Source organism: Pseudopodoces humilis, chromosome 30 (assembly GCF_049639895.1).
Source record: "Pseudopodoces humilis isolate 2021_Gansu_Grassland_sample_001 chromosome 30, ASM4963989v1, whole genome shotgun sequence".
Classification (NCBI taxonomy): Eukaryota; Metazoa; Chordata; class Aves; order Passeriformes; family Paridae; genus Pseudopodoces; species Pseudopodoces humilis.
In genome coordinates, this window is record NC_142229.1 from 3983918 (window position 1) to 3997027 (window position 13110).

Genomic DNA, 13110 nt, shown 5'->3' on the forward strand with positions numbered 1-13110 from the left:
CTGATGAGCATTTAAAGCAGCTGCCAGGTGGGGAAGGAAAGATAAAATCCTCATTTTGTGAATTTACCACACGAGGTACAGGTTTGGGGTAGATGATCTTCATATCAGAAACTCCTACCTGTAGCAATTGTGTGTGTGATTTCTGAAGTAGCTTTTAATTGTGTTAATACCTCTTAAGTGAATTGCTGTAGTTTGTGATAGTGCAGGGAAGCTTTGGGCTCAGTTTCCCTGTGGGCTACGTGGGAAAAAGTGAGATTAGATCTCACATTGAAGGTTTAGCTGTGCTCACAAAGCTTGTTTACCTGGGCTTCTCTTGTCTCCATGTCTTTGGTGCCTTTGGGGTGGTGGCTCGTGAGAGGAGGATCCTTCTCACCTGGCAGGGCTGCTTGCTCCTGGGCTGGATCTTATCCCAGGCATTTGTGTCCTGAACAGCTAATACATCCCTGAAAGGAAATCTTTACTTCTTGCCCCGCTTTTCTGCAATAAGGAATTATTTTCCACTTAACTGCAGTTTTTGCAGCCCTACAGTGTTAGAGCAGAATGTGCCCTGCAGAACCTTGATTTCCTTTACTGGGGAAGCTGAGCATCAAACTGGGCTGGCTGTCACAGCTGGGAGTGTGTGTGAAGCTGGCAGTCCCAAAGAAACAATTTTCCCCTGCAGTTTAGCATGTGCCTCCGTAGCAGGGGCTTGGAACTTGGTGACCTTCAAGGTCCCTTCCAGCCCAAACCAGTCTGTGATTCTGTGATAAGTCATTGATATGAGAACTTGTGCTTTAATCCATTGAATTACATAAAATAAAGCACTTCTAAAAGCAGGGTTAAAATTTATTTTGTTGTTTTAGTGGATTTTTTTGAGCATGTGAAGATTTGAGACATGTTTTGTTAGCAGAAGAGTTGGAAGGAGATGAGACAAGTCCTGCATGGCCACTGCCACCCCGTGCCCTGTTCTCCCCTCCTGGAGAGGAGGAGCAGCTCCAGGGCCTGGCCTGGGCCACCTCAGGGGATGTCCCAAAATTAATTCATCAGGTTGGCTGTTTCTCTGCTGTTTGTGTCAGATCCTTCTGGAAGGAGAACAGGTAGAGACAGACCTCAGGTTTGCTCGGGCTCTGGGTGACGATTAATTCCAGGTGACAGAAGCTTGTGTGGTGTGGCAGGAGCAGATGAAAGCGCTGCTCCCTCTGCGTGGCTGGTCCATGAATTTAGCTGGTCCATGGTGTGAATTTGTCTGTCTTGCAGCGGGATCTGTCTGGCCACAAGAACATTGTGGGCTACATCGACTCCAGCATCAACTCTGTCAGCAGCGGGGACGTGTGGGAGGTGCTGATCCTCATGGACTTCTGCCGGGGTGAGTGTTGGTCACGGCTGGGTTTGTCCTTCTGTGCTTACAGGGAACTTGCACAGCAGCTTCCTTTTGAAGAAAGAGCTGTCCCTGAGCTGCCAGGAAGCTGTTGTGAGCTGGGCAAAGCCAGGACCAGGAGTGGAGCCCTGGATGTCCCGTGAGGCTGTGTTGACTCTGCTGCTGGGATTGGTACCATCTTTGCTGCTGCACAGGGTGGTCCTGGGTCCCCTCTGTTGTGAAGGAGAACCGTAAATACATCTTGCTGTTGTCTTTAGCATGGTCTGCACAAGAAGTGGCTCCTCTTCAAGCTGCCAGAAATGGAATTTTTCTTCACTTTAGTCTCATTGTAGGCTTTGTTCCACATCAGCCTGCCTTAGGATTGTTCTGGAAGAAGCCTGAAATGGATAATGGGAAGCCAAAAAGCATTCCTCTTACCTCTGACCTTTTTCCTTGGCTGTCTGTAGCCAGACAGGCTCTTCCAGCTGTCCCAAAGCTTTGATCCTTGTGGCTGGGGTGTGGTGTTTGGAACAAGATGTGTGTGCTGGGCTCAGAAGCTCAGAGGAGGAGCATTGAGCAAAAATAATGTTTTGGCCAGGTGACTTCAGGAGCCTGTGGCTGGTTTGGATAGTGGCAGCTGGTGGAAATCGGGATTTTTGAGCCTGTGTGGCTGTGAACTCAAAAGCATTGTAGCAAGGACACGTAGATGTGTATAAATGTGCCCAGTTCTGTTCTGCCATGTCCCGTTTGCTGCTTTGTTTTGCTGCAGGAATCTTGCCTGCCCTGCACTGGGTTGTTTGCTGTGAGAGGGGGAACTTTGTGTGCAGTTTTGCTGAAGGAATCACTCCATAAGCTCTCTTTAAGCTTCAGCCTAAACATGACAAGAGCTGTTGTGAGCACGAGGCCCGGCAGTGCTGGCAAATCCCCATGTGCAGAGCCCCCTGTGGAGGGAGGTACAGACCTGAGTCCCTCACAGGCACCTCCCCAGCTGCAGTACCCAAATTTTGCACAGATGAAGTAAAATCCATCTTTCTAAGGAGTTTCTTTTGGTGTGAAAGGAGGAGAGCTGCAGGGTGGCATTTCTCACGTGGCTCTTGGCAGATGCTGTGCTGAGCACACGCCGGCCGCTGTCTGCAGCCTTCCCACTGCAGTGCCTTTGGATGCTGATTTCCCCTTGTTTCTTTCCTTTTGTGGCTGACAGTTTCCAAACCAAATCAGTGGCTTTGTGTGCAGAGCTGCTTTCGAGTGTAAAATGTTCACAGCTGTAGTATTCATTAAACTGAGCTTTTCTTTCCTACCATGAAAGTTTTCCAGCACTTGTGATGTGGAATGATGCAGTACTGCTTTGCCAGAGCCTAAGAAAGGAGATTTTCTCTGTCTGTCTAGGGTGTTTAGAGGAGAAAAAAACCCCTCTGGATTGTTTTGGAAAGGCCTTGACAGCAACAAAACCCCAAAGCTGAGACAAATTCAGGACTCTTTCAGGAAAAGTTGCTTTTGTTTGTCCAGAGTTTCCCTTGTAACAGATGGATTTTTAATTTCTTTGCCAGTTGACAGCTTCTGCCAAGCCACTTAACATGTGGGTTTTCTCCTTCTTCCCTCTTCTTGCTTACATGTGGCAGACTAATCTGTGGGCTGTGGGTGCCCCAATTTCAGCCTTTTATTTCTCTAGTCAGACAAAAGAAGTCCAATTTGGAAGGAAAAAAAAAAGAAAATTAGTTAGAATTACTTGACTACTGACACAGCCAGGGCAAAGTGGGCTGTGGGAGCTGGTGTGAAGGTTTGCTCAGAGCCCAGGTGAGCTGTAGCTCCTGCCCACAGGTTCTGCAAGCCCCTGGGATGTAGGGGAATGGAACAAGCTGAGTAATCAGGTTGCAAAAAGCCTCCAGGGGAGGTTTGTTGTGATTTTAGTTTGACCTCCTCTTGCATTGACTGTGGAGCCTGAGTTTGAGGAGCAGCCCAGGACCAGGGATGGCAGGGGGCTGGGTTTGGAGTGGCCAGAGCTCGTTGTGTGCCCCATGATGTGATGTGGGGAGGTGTCACTGTGTCCCTGCTGTGATTTGGGGTACCCAGAGCTCTGTCCCTGCTGTGATTTGGGGAGCCCAGAGCTCTGTCCCTGCTGTGATTTGGGGTACCCAGAGCTCACTGTGTCCCTGCTGTGACCTGGGGAGCTCAGAGCTCACTGTGTCCCTGCTGTGATTTGGGGGTACCCAGAGCTCTGTCCCTGCTGTGATTTGGGGAACCCAGAGCTCACTCCCTGCTGTGATTTGGGGTACCCAGAGCTCACTCCCTGCTGTGATTTGGGGTACCCAGAGCTCACTGTGTCCCTGTTGTGATTTGGGGTACCCAGAGCTCTGTCCCTGCTGTGATTTGGGGTACCCAGAGCTCACTCCCTGCTGTGATTTGGGGTACCCAGAGCTCACTCCCTGCTGTGATTTGGGGTACCCAGAGCTCTGTCCCTGCTGTGATTTGGGGAGCTCAGAGCTCTGTCCCTGCTGTGATTTGGGGTACCCAGAGCTCTGTCCCTGCTGTGATTTGGGGTACCCAGAGCTCACTCCCTGCTGTGATTTGGGGTACCCAGAGCTCACTGTGTCCCTGTTGTGATTTGGGGTACCCAGAGCTCACTCCCTGCTGTGGTTGTGTCCTGCCAGGGGGACAGGTGGTGAACCTGATGAACCAGCGCCTGCAGACCGGATTCACCGAGAGCGAGGTCCTGCAGATCTTCTGCGACACCTGCGAGGCCGTGGCCAGGCTGCACCAGTGCAAGACTCCCATCATCCACAGGGATCTGAAGGTGAGCTGTGGCTGCAGGGGTGCAGCAGGGAGGGTGCATCCTCCTCGCTGTGTCTGCCAGCTGCCCACGCCCCAGTGCAGTGCTTCTCCTGCTCACAGTGAGGGAAAGTGGGCATAAACACACCTCTCTGCTGGAAGATTAAAAAAGAAATGAGCCTCTCAGTGCTACTTAGCATATGTTTGCCATCTATAGATCTACTTAAACACAAATGTTTGGATAATTCTGGTTTGCACACGTGCCAGGATGTACCTGATGAGTTATTCACAGTGACCTGAAACGCTGCTTGTTTAAGGTAGCTCACAAAAGTGTGCTGTGACGTTGTTTCCTGGACCCAGATTAAAAGCAGCACGCCAGAAGTGTTGGCCTTGGGGCAGGAATCCCTAGGAGCTTTTGAAAGTGGCCTCTGGAGCTCTGACCATGAGTGTGTTATAAAACTCTGTGTGCTTAGCTGGGAACAGAGCTGGGCCAGCTTGGGAAAAATCCCACGCCTGTAATCCAGCAAACAAAAAGATGTTCCCTTTGCTCCCAACGAGCTCATAAAATGCTGGAATGAAACACTTCTCTCAGTGGGTAGCAGTAATTTCTTTTGCTGGGTTTATTTTTTCCTTCTCCTAGCATTTGCTGGTGAAACCTGGTTGCTGGATAGTCCTGTGCTGATATTTAACAAACCTTACAGGGTGTCTGAGTGAAAAATCACCTCAGACTTCTCAGCCAGATAAAGTGGGAGGACTCCTGGGGAAATGTTGGAGGAGTATTTGCAGGGAATAACGCTGCCAGTGTTGATCTGCTGGAGAGAACATCTGTGTGCAGTGCTTCATTCAAAGCAGATGCGTGGCAGAGGGGGAAGGGGTGTGTTTAACCCTTGGTTTCAGGCCAATGTTCTCCCCCTCAGCTGCTCTAATTTGGCTGCATTTTCTGATGTTTAAAATGCTGACTCCTTCTTTTTCTTTCCTTCTTGTAAAGATCATCCTTGATGGGGAGCTCTGCTTCCAAAGGGTTTTGTTAGCAAATGCTTATGTGGTGATTTCTTTTATTTTGAACTGTATGAGCAGTATGTTTTAATCTCGTTGTTGTATCTGAGAATTTGACACTGATTGAAGATAAAGACATGAAAAATTGTGTGTTCCCTCGAGAGAACATGCTGTTAATGCTGCTGGACAGATGAGGAGTTCCACAGGGATGCTCTGCCAAAGCAAAGATCTGAGCACAGGGTTTCACACATTTTCAGTTGGTGTTGAAACAGGCAATTTTCTTAGGTGGATGCAAGGTAGAGTTTTGTTAATGCACAGTTGTGCGTAGTGAGGAGAAGCTTTCTGCTGATTTTATTTGTTTCAGCATTTGTTTCTGTTGCCTGTTCAAGGTACCAAATAATATTTGAACAAAAGGGGTCTTGTCAGGAGTCTGGGGGAGCCTCTGCTGCAGCAGCCCCTCTTTAGGGACTGTGGGGCACCCAGCAAATAAATGTGAGCATGAGCTGAGGCTTGTTTTGAATGACACCCTCAGGACAGGTAAAATGCAGGCAAAGACCTGGAGATGTGTTTTAATTTCATAAATGTGGAAGTGTGTGTGTTTGTCTCCCTCTGCCCCACAGACAGTGAGGAGTTAGGGACAGTTTGGATTTCCCGTGCCCAGTTCAGACACCAGACCAGGGGCACCCAAAGGCACTGGGACACTGAAATCTTACAAGAGGCAAAGAAATGCGCTTGCAGGAGGAGAAGGGAGGGGTGGCAGGATGGAAGGCAGTGTCACAACTGTGCTTCCATGATTTAACTTCTGTTTTAGGAGATGTGACAGAGTTTTGATGCCTGTTTTCTCTGCTGTCACATTAGGCTTTAGTGTCAGATGTGTCTGATATGTCTTCAGGCACTTAAAACCTTGACTCATCTGAAAAAAAAAAACAAATCCTGAATATTTTTTTGTCTGAGTGATTCTGTTTCTGTCTGTGATGCTCCCAGGTTGAAAACATCCTGCTGCATGACCGTGGCCACTACGTCCTGTGTGACTTTGGAAGTGCTACTAACAAATTCCAGAACCCTCAAACAGAAGGGGTGAATGCAGTGGAGGAGGAGATCAAGAAGTAAGTGTGCCCAGCTTAGCTGCAGTTTGTGTTTGAAGGGTTGTTTTTCCTTGTGCTGGGATTAATTTTGCTCAGCCTGTTGCAGCAGATTGGCTGTGCTGCATGGCAGTGTCTGCTGCAGGTGAGTGAGTGCCCAGGGGAAGGTGAAACAATAAATTGAGCTTGATGTAATTGCTTTGGACCTGGAAGACTGAGATTAATGTGGAGGAGCAGCCTCACCTCGGCGAGGCAGTGACCTGTTCTCTGCTGTGCAGGGTCAGGCTGTCTCTGTCCTTCATCTGTCTTGGCTTCTCTGAGCTCCAGGCAGGGGTGGCACAATCCCAACCTCGCTGAGCTCCTCTCCCCATGGATCCATGGCTGGGGCTGATCCCAGCTCTGCATGCCAAGTGTCAGCTCCTGGATGTGTTCAGCTCCTCCTCCTGCCCCACACACTGCCAGCTCTCATGGCAGCATCCCTGGTGCCCCTTGGTGCCTTGGAAAAGAGGGGTTCACCTGCAGTTCTGTGAGCCCTGGATCAGGGCTGGAGCACACTCCAGGTCCTTGGCCTTGCTTCAGTTCTGACATCAGTGCTGCAGACTGGCCACTCCTGTTAGTACAGATTTCTGGCTAGCCAGGGATGGGTACAGATGCCTCTCTTTTGTTAGGATTCAGCTACATCTGCCTGCATTTCCTAGATTTGTTTGACTGGAGTTTTCAGCGTGCTCCTAATCCAGTGTTGCAGTCCCCTTGGAACGCCCTCTTTGTACACTTAAGCCTACAAAACCTTTGCCTTTGGCAGTGCTTTCCTGTGATCAGGGTAAGCAGCAGGCAGAAAAGGCAGACCTGCTGGTAGGAAAGCTTATCAGAAGAGCCTGATAATCTGTGGAGCAGTTTCCAGCTTTTCTGTTTGTTGTTATCTGTTAAGATGAGGCAGATTCTCGCTGTGGTTTGAGGTACACAGTAACCCATCCCTTGCTGCAGAGGCTCTGAGCAGGACTCCTGCTGTGGGAATCTACTTTTTAGGAGCCAGGTATCCAGTTACAATCTCTGTAATACAGTTGGCCACAGCCCTGCAGTGAGGGCATTGCAGAGGACATTTGATTACTGACCTTGTTGATGCTTTGAATCCTTGAATGTTTCTGTTCCTAAGATGACTGCACAGTTTTGTGGTGAATTCTGTGCTTTAGAAAGGATTGTGGCTATTTTGGCTTCCCAGAGCAGTTTGAGGGGTGTTTTGTTGTTTGAGGTGTGTAGCGGGTGATGCTGTTAGATTTTTCCACAGATATCTTTAGCGTCCCTTTCCTTAAAATGAGTAGGGAAAGAGTGAATTTTGAATTATTTAGGAATAGCTGATGAACCTTTTGAACTCCCTGATCCACCTTCCCTTGCAGGTACACGACATTATCCTACAGAGCACCAGAGATGGTGAACCTGTACAGTGGCAAACTCATCACTACAAAAGCAGACATTTGGGTATGTATGGAAACCACTGGGCATCCTCCAGCCAGGCTGCTTCCACTGCCATGGCAGGGAAACGGGGCTGGCCTCATTTTCTGAGAGCCTGGACAGTTTGTGAATGAAGAATTCCTCTGATTGTGTGTCTGATGAGTTCCTGCTGAGCAGGGAGGCTGGTGGAGCAGACGTGTGGTTTGAATTTAGAGATGGATGAAACTCCAGGGTTGAATAGGGCAAATGTGATTTCATATCTTAAGAGTCAAACCAGAAAATTCAAGGTATTGTGGCTCATTGTGCCCAGCTCCCTGCAGCAGCAGTGTGTAACACAGGACTGAGTTGTCAAACTGGCCAAAGGCCAAACTTCTGCACTGTTCCTGATGATCAGGGCAATCCTGCCATGCTCTTACTTCATGGTGAGAGCAAAATCCAGCTGTGGTGGAATCCATTCCTGGCTAACCTGGTCAAGGGGGAAAGGCTCCTTTGGGTGGGACAGAGGTAAAAGAGTCTGTGCTGTTTGGAGTGGCAGTTCAGCACATGCATTCAAAAGTGTTTGAAATGCTATCTGGGAGCATCTTTTGTGTTTTCTGAAGCCCTGAGCTAGGAAGTAACATGGTAGAAGCAGAAAAAGAGAGTTTTGATGTATGTTCAATAGTTGTGCATCTACAGGAGGGAGAATTGCTGGTGTGACATCTGCTGAAAGTGCCCTGGGTGAGCTTGGCTGGTGCTGGGGCAGCAGCAGCTCCCGTAGGAGCAGCTTTAGCCAGGGGGCTGTGGGACCAGCCCTGCCCTGTGCAGGGTCACTGGAGGGAGTGCAGAGGGGAGGTCACAGCTGTGACTCTGGGACAGGACAGGGCCTCAAAGGCAGCCAGAGGAGAGCCAGGATTTGCACTCCTCCCTGTGCTAGTGTGGAAACTGCTCCTCCTGGCATGGCAGGAGTTCTGTCCCAGTGACACTTGGTGTCCAGAGCAGTGTGTGCTGGTGAGCACAACGGGGCCTCAGCTTCCAGGCCTGTTCCAGTGCTTGTCCTGCTGGAAACCTCCCTTTCCCTTAAATCTTATCGAGGTTATTTTAAGCCAGAGAGCAATTTCATTGTGAAATCCTGTGACAAAAGAGATGAGCTGATGATGAGTTTCTTAGGATTAGGAAATGTTTCCTGCTCCCTGCTCTGAGATGGCAGGAGTGTTTAATAATTAGCCCTTTGTGCAAAAACTGTTTTCTTTTGCAATAGGTGGTGGTTCTTGCTGCCAAAAGCAGCGTGGCAGTAGAGGGAAGGGTGGTAGAACCTGGCAGCCTGCAGAATGAGCTGTACTTCCCTGGCATTTATTTATAGCAGCTGAAAGGTTCTTTGAACTTAATCTTGGAAACAGTTTGGGTTTCTCTTTGTCAGAATGGATGTATTAGTGATGATGGTTGCCATTTATTTGTGCTGTTACTTTGCTCTTTCCTCCCAGTGTGTGGCAGAAAGGCTTTGCCCGTTCAGTGACACGAAGGGTCGCGCTCTGCGGAGCTCTGGGGAGTGTGATGATGATCAATCCCCCAGATCAGTGTCTAACGAGGGAGAGCTCTGCATGTGCTCATCTTCCCCTGCAGCTGTGCCTGTCTCAGGTCCCTCCTGGGGTGTTGGTGCAGGTCTGACATCAGCAGGACCCCCCTGCTCCCGTGCTGTTGGAGCTGTGCCGTGCCCTGCTGGGCTCCGTTTGCTGAATCCTTGCCCTGTTCTCTCTCTCTGCAGGCCCTGGGCTGTTTGCTGTACAAGCTGTGCTACTTCTCCTTGCCCTTTGGGGAGAGCCAGGTGGCCATTTGTGATGGCAACTTCACCATTCCAGACAACTCCCGGCACTCCCAGGACATGCACTGCCTCATCCGTGAGTGCCAGGGCCGCAGGTCTGACACACAGCACGGGGGTTTCGCTCTTACAGTGACAGCCCTGCAGTAAAAACATGAGCTCTTCTCTCCTTTTCACAGGCTTGCTTGCACACAGAGGTGGTTAAAGTGATCTTTTACTACTTTAGGAGATGAGTCTTGGAGAGCCAGTCGTGACAAGGGGATTTCTGTTTGGCCAGGCTGGAGTGAGCTCTGTGGAAAGGCAGGAACACACACAACCGTTTGGTTTGAGCCCTACAGAAACTTGCACAATAAGCCTATTTATGTAGGAACGTATTTCTGCAGCAATAAATCTGTTTGGATAAGGAACTGAAAAGACCACAGTGACTTAGGCTAGTGATAAGAATTCATCTTCTGTGAACTGGGAAACAGAATTGAAATGATTTATAAATATCCCACTGACTAGAGTGAATGTGTAATTAAGTGTACAATGCAGTACTCTTGGCAAAGCTGGCCCAGCTGTCTTGTTTCCAGCACAGCTTTTGATTTTTTTTCTTTCCCTAGCCACAGTCCTGACTCAGACAGAGTTGGATGTGTTTGCAGGGCAGGCTGGTATTTTCTTTGCTGATGTGGGGGTATCTGCAGTGATGCCTGTGGCTGCCCTGTCTCCCTGCTCTGCTGGCACACAGGGGCTGGATCAAGCCGTTTTCCTGTGGGTTCACTTGGAAGTGCCCAGTCCCAGCCAGTGTTGTTCCCTGGCCAGGCAGCATTTTCCCTCCTTGCCCCAGAGGCTTTGGGAGCAGCTGCAGGTCCCAGCTCTGCTGGAAGATCTGTCCTGGTCCATCCTGACTGTTCCCAGCTGAGCCCATCGTCAGCGGAATTGGTTGGAGGGACCCTAAAGCCCTTCCAGTGCCACCCCTGCCATGGCCAGGGACACCCAGGGTGCTCCAAGCCCTGTCCAGCCCGGTCTGGGGCACTTGCAGGGATCCTCAGGTGCCCTGAGCACCCTGTGCCAGCGCCTCACCACCCTCAGCACAGCAGAGCCCTCTGTGGTGTCACGTCTGATGTGCTGCCACAGCTGCCCTGCGGCTCTGATCTCAGTGTCTCTGTCTCATCCAGGCTACATGCTTGAGCCAGACCCTGACAAGAGACCTGACATTTATCAGGTCTCCTACTTTGCATTCAAACTGGCCAAGAAGGACTGCCCGGTGCAGAATGTGCAGGTGAGCAGAGGATTGGGCTGAGGGGGGCTCTGGGAGGGGCTGGGGAGGCACTTGCTGGATCCTGAGCATTTGTGTGTCATGTGTGGCTCTGTTCTGTTGCTTGTTCCCCACTTCTGTAATTAGGAGGGGCTTGTTTGCTTCTAACAGCACAGTTTGCTTTGGGATTTTTGGGTCAGAAATCGGGGTTTCTAATGTTATTTATTTCTGCTTGTCCCTGATTTACCTCCTCACCCAGTCACAATGTGAGGCCAACCAAGAGATCTTGTGCATGTGAACAGGGAAAATTAGGCTGTGCTTGGGAAAGCAGTCTCATTTCCAGGCACACTCATCATAGCATGTGTAATTTGGCCTGCACTTGGGTTTGGACACAGCAGTTCTGGGTCTGTTGGCTGGGACTTGGCATTTGAACTGCATCAGACCTCACACAACCATCTGCCCCTTCTGAGTGTGTTTTTAGAGACTTCAGCTGAAAAATGGAGTTGACAATTATTTTCTTATATTGTTATGGACACCTGTGACAGACATTTTATTTTGTTGTTTCTACATAAATAGAAACTTAGGGTTTTTTCCCCATGTTCAGGTGCTTATATATGGTCTTTATGAATAAGAGATAGTTTGGGTTCTGTTATACCTGTGTTTTTATAGCATCATTAATAAATTTTGTCACTACTATCCCCTGGCTGTCTTGTAAAAATGCCCAGATCGTGCTGTGGAGCTTTGTGTTCGTATTCCACGTTCAGTGGACAAAAAGCTGAGCCCACTTTTCTTCCTTTGTAAATATTCTTCCAAACTCCTGTCTCCCCATGACATGAGCCTTGTGGTGTTTATGTGTCCAGCATGAGGAGTAATTGCTTTGGGGATCCTCAGATCTCCCTGTTTCATTATTTCTGACTCTCTTTTCTGCCCTCAAAATACAAAATTGGGTGTTTTTGGGATCCGCAGAACTCTCCAATCCCTGCTAAACTCCCAGACCCAGTTAAAGCAAGTGAAGCTGCTGCAAAGAAGAGTCAACCAAAGGCCAGGTAACCCCACCTGCTTTTTGCTCCCTCTTTTGTTGCCTGTTGTCTCTGCTGTTTATTAGCAAAGGTGTATTAGCTCCTTCCTTGGGGACTTCAGTTGCCACATGGCGACTGAGCAGAGTTTTCTCCCATTAGTCAATGTGTCAGCTATCAGAAACAATCTGATCCCAGGTTTGGTAGTTACCAGGAGCAGTTTGGTATCTCCAAACCACAGTGTTCACAGAAGGCTGGGGGATGGCTGCTCCTCTCTCTTGCTGTGCATTTTTGGAGCTCAGTAAACACTGAGCAGAGATAGAAGAGTTCAATGGCCTGATTCTGGGGTGGATGTACTAAAGTTAAAGTACATCTAAAGATGGCAGTTTAGACAACTCTGCCCAAAGGTACCAGCTGCTCTTGAGCTGATTTGTGTCCTTAATGTGCTCATTCAGAAGTCTGAGTGGTTTCAAGCAATATGTTGTAGGAAATAGCTGGATATAAGTTGAGTGGTTTTGACAAGTCCCAGCTGTCCACCAGGAGAAGATGCCACGATTGGCAGAGAAGTCAGAACGATAGTGTTGGATTAATTGTTGTGAATGCATCCAGGGGGTTTTACTGTGCTTGGTGTGTCTGGGTGCCCATGAATGCTTCACCTTTGTCAGTCACACCCAGCTGAAGTGTGGGTGTTTCACCCTGCTGCGTGTTCTGTGCACCAGCTGCCCAACTCAGGCTGTGCTCACTGCCCTTCCTTCCCTTCCTTCCTTAACAGGCTCACAGACCCCATCCCTACGACAGAAACGTCCATAGCACCCCGCCAGAGACCTAAAGCAGGACAGACCCAGCCCAACCCTGGGATTCTGCCCATCCAGCCAGCCCTGACACCCAGGAAGAGAGCCACAGCCCAGGCAGCCATCCAGCCCCAGGGTGAGCGATGTGTCTGTGTGGTCCCTGCTCCCCTGGGTGTCCCAGGGCAGTGACCTAACGTTGGCTTTGGGTTCTTGTTCCAGTTGCAGGCCCGGCTGCCCTGGGCAGTGCCCAGCCCTCCCTCCCTGCCAGCACCCCCCAGCCAAAAGCAGCCCCCCAGCAGCCTCCAGCCCAGCCCCAGGCCAAGCTGGCAACAGTGCCCCCAGCACAGCCCCAGGTCCCCTCCACACAGCCTCAGGCCACCCCTCAGCATCAGCAGCAGCTTTTCCTGAAGCAGCAGCTCCTGCAGCAGCAGCAGCAGCAACAGCAGCAGCAACAGCAGGCTGCCTACTTCCAGCAGCAGCAGCAGCAGATGATGCAGCCACAGCAGGTGGGTGTGTGCACCGGGTTTGTCACATCTCTGTCTGCAGGGCTGCAGCTTTGTGTTTATGGCAAGTTTCCAGTTGTTTTGGGGGGAATGGGTGCAGCTCTGGGCATTTTCCAGAGAGTCCTCCAGTAAGATTTGG

At 49.9% G+C, this 13110-nt stretch overlaps 1 protein-coding gene across 10 annotated transcripts in view; it reads left to right on the forward strand.

The window, feature by feature from the left end:
• Nucleotides 1-13110, forward strand: part of AAK1 (AP2 associated kinase 1) — a 65490-nt gene that overhangs the window by 22468 nt on the left and 29912 nt on the right. For all 10 annotated transcript variants that reach the window (XM_088068301.1, XM_088068292.1, XM_088068291.1 and 7 more), the window contains exons 4-12: nucleotides 1237-1345; nucleotides 3985-4127; nucleotides 6083-6204; nucleotides 7575-7656; nucleotides 9371-9503; nucleotides 10582-10685; nucleotides 11628-11707; nucleotides 12450-12604; nucleotides 12688-12974. In XM_088068301.1, coding sequence (XP_087924427.1) covers nucleotides 1237-1345; nucleotides 3985-4127; nucleotides 6083-6204; nucleotides 7575-7656; nucleotides 9371-9503; nucleotides 10582-10685; nucleotides 11628-11707; nucleotides 12450-12604; nucleotides 12688-12974 — 1215 coding nt within the window. The remainder of the gene's footprint in view (nucleotides 1-1236; nucleotides 1346-3984; nucleotides 4128-6082; nucleotides 6205-7574; nucleotides 7657-9370; nucleotides 9504-10581; nucleotides 10686-11627; nucleotides 11708-12449; nucleotides 12605-12687; nucleotides 12975-13110) is intronic.